The sequence below is a fragment of the Hemibagrus wyckioides genome, linkage group LG15 (genome assembly GCF_019097595.1).
Source record: "Hemibagrus wyckioides isolate EC202008001 linkage group LG15, SWU_Hwy_1.0, whole genome shotgun sequence".
NCBI classification, from domain to species: Eukaryota; Metazoa; Chordata; class Actinopteri; order Siluriformes; family Bagridae; genus Hemibagrus; species Hemibagrus wyckioides.
Genome location: NC_080724.1, coordinates 7,915,818 through 7,924,114, shown reverse-complemented (window position 1 = coordinate 7,924,114; position 8,297 = coordinate 7,915,818). Strand labels below are relative to the sequence as shown.

Genomic DNA, 8,297 nt, shown 5'->3' with positions numbered 1-8,297 from the left:
TTCTTTGGAGAACTTTTGATAGATATTGACCACTGCAGACCGGGAACACCCCACAAGAGCTGCATATGCTTGGAGATGCTCTGATCCAGTGGTCTAGCCATCACAATTCGGCCCTTGTCAAATCCTTACACTTGTCCATTTTTCCTGCTTCTAACACATCAACTTTGAGGACAAAATGTTCACTTGCTGCCTAATATATCCCACCCACTAACAGGTGCCATGATGAGATCATCTGTGTTATTCACTTCACCTGTCAGTGCCCATAATGTTATGCCTGATCAGTGTATAAGGTTTCCTTCTAATGACTCTTCCATGCAAATGATGTACAGTAGAATGGTAGAAACCTTCATGTAGGATCTTAGAGACATATGGGGATTTTGTTTTTGCCTTTCTGGCCTACACCAAGCTGTTGAGAGTATCAAAGGATCCCTCACATTCCAACAATAGACTATTATAATGACTGGAAAGCACTTGTGGAATCACATGGCTAGGCCTGAGAGCCTGAGGAGGAGCTGCTTCCCCCAGGCCATATTGCCCATCTTGTTTGTATACTCTTTGTTTTATTTTACATATTGGTGATGCTAGGCTTCATTACACTGCACCTTGTATCTGCTATGAATGCAATAAATAATAATTTAATAAATACATTTTGGAATAGTGGATCTTGTCTTGGGTTTTTGCCGTTCCTTATAACTGCCATGTCTTAAAGACACTGGATATTTGGAACCTTATGAGGTATCTGTTTACAGGCTTCCTCTGGTTCATAGGAATCAATTTGCTTCATTTCCAGATTCTTAATTAGGACATTTGTTAAAGGTTAAAAATTGATTATGTTCACCAAGCTCTAAGACTTTTTACTGATGCCATATTTGTCATATATATCCAGTTCTTTATAACAGCAATTTATTAAACATGCCAATTTTTAGGTTCATCACATGAAGGAATTGTGTGCAAAAAAGTTTCATTGAATATTTTTCTTTTCCAAAGCAGTGGTTGTGTTTACTTCTTTTCACTTCTAAAACGAATAAAATACGTAATCTGGTCAGTAGCCCAAACATTTTCATACAACTTTAGAAGACAAAAAAAAGAAAGTAAAAGTATAAAGCTATTTAAATTTTGATTAACATGACCATAGATTTATTATATCCACTGTAATGAGCACTACAGGACTTGGATGTTAGTATATCATTTCAATAATGTGGTACATGTGTATAATAAAACCAGGAAGATGTGAAGAAGCTGTTTTACAAACTAGTCATCAAATCTTTCAATCTAAAATGACACAGAGATCCAATTTAGGTAGATTTGTTTTTTTCCCCCCAGCTACCTGTACTAGTACGCTTTTAAACAAAACTATTCCAGTTGTAAAATATACAATAACAATATGCAAAAGATAAAGCCCAAAATTCCTGAGCAATCTTAAGTTCATGCAGGAAGCTAAAAAGTACAGGCAGTTAGAAATCAGACTATGGTTACTATATTTGGCCAAGGTCATTTATTGTTTTGGACGTTATAAAAGAATGACAGTATCGTTTAACTCTTAGGGCCAGACACACAGGTCAGCTATAAGAATTACACAACAGCTTTCTAGATTTCTGTGTTCAGGGGGTGTGGGGGGAATACAAAATAAAGTCAGTTCTGGTTATAGTGCTAACTCCATCATTGTCATTAAAAGTTTGAGCAGCTACAAGTCTACAAAAGCTACGTCAATCGAGCAGTCACTCAGGTTTGGAAGAATGGGCACACTGGAGTAATGATACTTCGCTGGTGCCGCCACTTTGCTTTTATTTTCTGAGATTGGTTTTACAATGACAGTTTAATAAGAAAAATATTATTATTATTATTATGAGGGGCAACCCCACTCAACATGCACCCCTGTATATAAAGGCAGTCAGATGGTATGCAGCACTTCCCCATCTGTAACCTCCTGTAGAGTAGTCAGTGTCACCAGACTACACGAGCTGTGGGAACTCAAAACTGATGTGTGGGACTTCATAGCTGTCGTACAGAGTTACAGGCTGATAGAAGGCTAGGCAGGAGGCTTCTCAGTGGGGCATGTTGGGACTTTTCTATTCTCCGTTGGTCAGTATTATTGGCAGTAGGGGGCAGGGGAGGTGTTTTTCTACTTGGCATTCTCCGTCTCCACCTCCATAGGTTGTCCTGTGGCGTTCTCTGCTGTCTTGGAGGCCTGAGATTGACATAAAAAAAAGTGCTCTTGAATCTAAGCGTTAATTAACATTCTATAACAAGACGCCTGACAGTGGTGCAAGGCAAATCACAGGTTTTACAATAATGCACTTGTTCTAATACATTATTGTTTCTATAGCAACAGCTTACACAGGGACTTTTATAGCAGGCACTCAACACAATTTAAGGTTTATAATAAGTTGCTTAATAAAGAGTAATTTAGCACAGATTAACATAGTTTAGCACAGAAGAACTCAAGATCAACTTTTGTATGTTTCAAAATAGCTACAAGAACAAACCTTCTTTTTCTTCTTCTTTTGGGCCTTCCGGCTGACTGAGCTTTGCAACAAAGCCTGCAGAAAAGAGGGGGGACAAAAGGCCATCAATCAAACTAAAACACAGGTCTGCTGAAGAGAATGGTGTTACATGAAACCAACAGAGGATGGGACATTATCCAAGTTTTTAGCTTCACCCCAGCTTACCTTGAGCTCAGGATCCTGCACTTCATGTTCGGACTTGTAGAGCTCCGGCTCGAAGGAACTGCTGGTGATTCTCAGGGGTCCGTTTGCCATCAGCATCACGGTGAATTTAAACTGTGCCACATACTCGCCTGGAGAGAGAAAAATGTGTGGAAATGGTCAGGCTAGAAATGAATAATGTCATATCAAGAGTCCAATATTCAAATAATGGTCTCCGAGCTAATCCTGCTACATTTTTGCATTATTTAGAGATCTCTACACTGTTCATTAATATGATGGTTTCATAACCCATGGCGTCCTCGTGTCTTGTGGGTCTTTCTGTGAATGATGGTACAAACCTAAATCAGTGTAACTCACCATCCTTCTCATGCAGGACGGTGAAAGGCTGCAGCAGCTCGTGTTTGGCACACTCCACAACACCCAGCCGAGCCTTGCTCTCATCCTCAAACGCCCTGAGAATGACAGAGAGAATGAGAAGGTGTGAGGGAGAGGACAATCAACCACAAAGGTGCAAGTAATAATTTATGAGTCCCATGTAAGACGGTATGGATAAACTGGATATTGTGTACCATACATAGCATTTCTCTTTCGAGAGGAGGAGACAAATAGTTTGCGAATAATGCAACTGCCCTTTAATGTGAGTAAGTGCTTAAACTGTGATTGATAGAAATCACTCATGAATGAAAATACAGAGACTAAATTTTTCCAAAACATCTGCGATACCGGATCCTTCACCGTGAGTGTAATGTAACTGCCATTTAAAAGTCTATGATAAACTTATTATGGCAGTTTAACTGGCTCCGTGCACTGAGTTGAGCTATTAGCAGAAGAATGCAAACTGAAGCAAACAAATGTTCTAGTGTGAAGTGGTCTCAAATTGACAAACACAAAAGAGCCACAAAGCTGTTAAGACTAGTACGCAAATCTCACTGCATCTTTTCAAATGTGCCATTTTGTGTACGAGTTCAGACATCTGTGACTGGGATAGTTTCCTGGATAGCAAGGATAATTAGGCTGTGCCTTTGCTGGAATTTCTACACATAATCTCACAACGAACTATGAATAGCAGAGACGATTCTTTAACACAAAGGTTTAGCTGCAGTTAAAAAGGTGTTCAGCCTGCACACCTGAACACTACAATACAAATTCAAAAGCTTCAAAGGTGAAACGTACCTGAGAGTGAAAGGCATGGTGTCGTAGCGCTTCTCCACCTCGCTGAAAAATGCCCTCGAGGTCTTCATCTTCAACCCGTACTGCTTGCTCGGGTCTCGCTTGTAAACGGTGGTCCTCTGTCCTGAGTCTTTAGCCTAGATTAAGAGGAGTGTTTGAGCCTTAAGGACAGAGAAAACGTTAGAGATACTGGACTGTGAGGTGAACTGGCCCTCACCTTGCCCTCTCCTGTGCTGATCAGCACATCCACAGCGTACACTTCATGCACCTCAAACTCAGCTTTCTCATGATCCTTCCTGCACAGGGGGGTAAGGGTTTGAAGTAAAACATGTCATCCAGGTTTTTTTTTTTTTTTTTGCTATAGTGAGTATTGTACTACTTGACATTGTGCTTCAACTGGCAGATGTTATACATATATAACACTGGAAAAAGACAAAAAGACATTCTGAATGTATAGATGTGCAAGTAAAACAATTTTATCCCTCACACAACATTAATTTCCATCCACAAAAGATTTTTTTCCTGATTCAAGAAAAAACATTCTCAAAAAGTTTAAGCTCTTCACCTCTGCTGATCTGTAGGGTTCTGAATGATGGTCTTCTCACCATCAATGATGTGCTGCTTCAGCTGATGGGACAGCATTCCTACAGACAACAGAGGGGAACTGATTGTTATAATAATAAATAAAAGTTTCATCCTTAGCAAGGGACAATCACGCTTAATAATTTGACCATAACATAACATAATAGCCAAGAGTACAGTACACAGTCATACAGCTGTTAAATCAGTTCCTTCTTTCATCCAGTAATGCATGTTGAGCTCTTCAGGTGTGTATCTTACCTTCTATGGGTGTGCACTTGAAGGACTCTGCGATCTTATTCCAGGCTTCAGTGACCTGAGTGTTCTGAAAGAGCCAGACAAGAAACAATCCATCAGTGTGACTGGGAAGGTGAACAAACAAAATATTGGACTTTTGAAGGGAATACAAATGAGAAAAAAGGACTGAAATGAAAGTAGGTCTTTGTGTTTCTAAGTGATCATAGAGAAAAAAATCCAAGGTCAATGCTGGTTGTTACTGAAAACAACATCCAGCTGTTGAACAGGTCAGACTGATCATTATGCCAAGACCGCAGAAAAACTGAGCTCTAATGCCAAGTCAGGACGCAAAAGGACACCCATTGCCAACATTGGAGACAAAATACAGCCTGATGCAAAGACTGGACACAGACTGGGCCCTAATGCCAAGACTGGACATAGATTGTCTATTAAACACAAACAAAGCCCTAAAAGCAACGATTTCCTCAAACAACATGAGACATTTCCTCAAAATAAACCCAGTGCACTTATTGAACTTGTTCAGTTTTGTTTAAAGTTTAAATGTTATCTGTAACAGAGGTTAAATTTTGAAATTAAATTATGAAAACTATAAAAGTCTGATGATGCCTTCAGATAAAGGACTGACAAAAATGCATGATGCATGCAACAGATGATCTAATGCAGAAGTTAAACAGTGATTCCTTTAAACTAGAGTTTCACTTTTTTTGGACTACATCTAGTTTTTCTTAGAGTAATGTTTTTGTACAGTATTTGGTTCTTGTTTAGATTTAGATTTTGTGCTCAGGTTGATCCACTGAAATACGCTGTATATCCTGATGACTGCCCTCTGATCCACGGCGTCAGTCCACTCACCTGGTTTCCAGGCTTAACAAGCCGCAGAGCTGCTTCAGCACAAAGGTAGGCGGCCTTGATCACATCTGCCTTCCGGCCCGTCACTGGCGCCTCCTGTTAGAAAAACACAAATCGGTCAAAATGAAACAGCCACTTGGGTTTAAAAGAAATCAAGCAGCTAGCAGGAGTAGGAATGAAGTGAGAAACCTTGGTTGCTCCAACCACGAGGCTGTGAGCTATGTTGGAGATGAAGCCATCCACGTGAACTCCGAGATCACTGCAAACACAGGCAAAAGATGGGGGACACACCATTTAGAGCAGGCAAAAGCAGGCTCATATATTTTGCCAGACATGTTTTTGGTTATCCAGTTTATTTAAAACATCTTGCAATAATATAATCTTCAAGTTCTGGCATTTATATGCAGAGTTTCATGACTTCATTAGAGTTTAAAGTCCAGTCACCTAGGTTCAATGCTAATAAACAGGTTTATTAGAAAAAAAATCCAAAGAGTTACATTTTAACCAAGTCACCATCCTGCAGTGTGTAGTCAGGGTCACTCTTCAGGGGAGAGAAGTGGCACACGCAGTTGTTGACGGACACGCACGTGGGGAAGGCAATACCTGTTTGACACACAACGATATCGGACTCTAAATCTTTCTAAAAAGTGATGTAAAACTTGTGAATGAGCAGACTGAGCAGGTGCAGCATGCCAGCACCATTACCTTTCTTGATCTCCTTCTCCTTTTTAAACACCTTGCTCGTTTCGGCAGTGATGAAGGCGTCTCCTTTCTCACACAGGCTGAGCACAGAGACTCCAGGCTTGGCCGTCTCTATGAGAGCTCGCATAGCCACTGGCGGAGAGAAGACACACAAACACACAACAGTTAAGGAAGGCTACGGCTTTGTTATGCATTAGCTAGTGTTTTGGAAAGGCTCAGTAAGGCAAATGATAAGATATTAAAATAAAAGGGCGGGATAAATGCTCATGTCTGGAGTTTGATAGTGAAATTATTACAGTTGAGCAAGTCATCATTAGGCGTTCCTACTACTACCAACAACGCTTATCTGTGGGTAGCACAACTAGTATTCTAAATCAGTTTGTGCTAAAATAAACATTCTGGTGGGAAATGTTTTTATTATTAAATTCAGCAGTGTATTTCTGCATCATATCATATGAGATTTAGGAGTAGCTTTTTGCCACGCGCTCTACTGTCTTCACTCCCATCGGTAGTCGGTGCACAGGGTCGTTCTGTATTTTTGCATAAATTGTCTCGTCACTAGACACACCCAAATCCGGAGGCCAACAGTCACTAGCATGTCAGCTCTCATTAAAACAAATGGTCTCTGGTTGCTTTGTCACTGCTAGCCACTGTCCGTTGTACGTCCAACAGAAATCACAAAGACAAGATTTATTTCAAGCCTGTAACTCATGCTGGCTTTCCATCAAAGACCATACAAGGTAAACATAACAGTCGTGATCCTTTCTTTAAAAAAAAAAAAAAAAACCCAAAACAACAACTTTACTTCCAGTCGTCTGTTCTTTGTGTGTGATCTGTACTTTGGTTAAACAATGTGTGCTTAGCATATCTACTTTAATTCCTCTCGCAAAAGATTTTTAGGGATGGGGGGGTGATGAGAGTAAATGTTCCACCTCGTTTGAGTTTCTGATGATGGACACTGATAGACTGCATGAACCTATAGTCTGGGCTAGAAAGAAATCAGCCCCAGCTTGGCTTCTTCACTCCCTTCTGCGCATTTCTCCTCCACACTTTAGACAACTGGTGGTGCTGTTGCACTTGGTTCCACAAAAATCCAAAATAATCTAGGCTTAACTATTCGCCAAGAGCAAATATCTTCAGCAGCCAAAAATTAAGCCTTATCTCTCTTTTTTTTTAATCTTTCACAGAAGAGGTTTGGCCCTAACAGACCCTTTCCACCATCTGCGTATGAATAAGGAAGCAGCACGTGCTCGACATGGAAGTTGTCAAGCTAAGGTTGAAGATAATGTAGAAATCCCTCATGCAAGCTTCACATAAGAGCTATGTAAGTAAATAAAAATGACAGTTACCCAGGCCTACGGAGAAGCGGATCACATTTGGTCCACTTTAACACAAATTCACGACTTACAGGCATCTCAAATAGCTCGATATGAAGATACAGCGGGGTAACATGTGGTGTAAAAGAAATCATCCTTGCCCTACGTAGTGCACTTTAATAAAGAGTATAGGGTGAATTTACGATTCAGCTCACAGACAAAAATCACACTGACTAATGGCACACTGATGGCAGCAGGAGCAGTTACTCACACTGCAAGCGTGTTAGCAAACATTTTCGAATAAAAGAGAAGTCGTATTTTTTCTTTAGAGGCACAAATACGCTAAATAGACCGCATGATAGGGTGAAGAAGCCATTAACGCATACCCTATGTAGCACACTAGTATAGGGATTACTGAATCATTTGGGATTCAGCCAGGCACACTGTGAAGCGGCGGGAAGCTAAGTTACACCGGGACTTTGCTTTTCGCCGTCAAGCTTCGTTTTCAAGCCTTTAGCCACACTTACTGTTCGCTATGTCAGCGCCCATTTTGTACTTGGTGACGACCAGGTCGTCGGCGATGGTCTGCTCTTGCTGGTCGTCGTCTCCTGACATTTTCTTTGAGTCGACAGATGTACGGGTAAGGAACTTTTTCCCCTCAGTTGTAACCACGCTCGATTCTGTCTACATGTCCAAGATGGCCGACTGACGTTTTCAAAATAAAAGTCCTTCCGGTGGCCTTTCGAGTAAAAGTAGC

At 40.7% G+C, this 8,297-nt stretch overlaps 1 protein-coding gene across 1 annotated transcript; it reads right to left on the bottom strand.

Annotated features, from left to right (window-relative positions):
* Nucleotides 1-971: 971 nt before the first annotated feature.
* Nucleotides 972-8,245, bottom strand: pa2g4b (proliferation-associated 2G4, b). The gene is made up of 13 exons (XM_058410481.1): nucleotides 8,068-8,245; nucleotides 6,228-6,356; nucleotides 6,020-6,125; nucleotides 5,712-5,781; nucleotides 5,526-5,618; nucleotides 4,677-4,740; nucleotides 4,402-4,480; nucleotides 4,054-4,132; nucleotides 3,840-3,973; nucleotides 3,024-3,118; nucleotides 2,670-2,797; nucleotides 2,487-2,540; nucleotides 972-2,188 (listed from the first exon to the last, which is right to left on the bottom strand). Exons 1-13 carry the CDS (start codon nucleotides 8,153-8,155, stop codon nucleotides 2,123-2,125), a joined length of 1,185 nt encoding a protein of 394 aa, XP_058266464.1. The 5' UTR covers nucleotides 8,156-8,245; the 3' UTR covers nucleotides 972-2,122.
* Nucleotides 8,246-8,297: the final 52 nt, after the last annotated feature.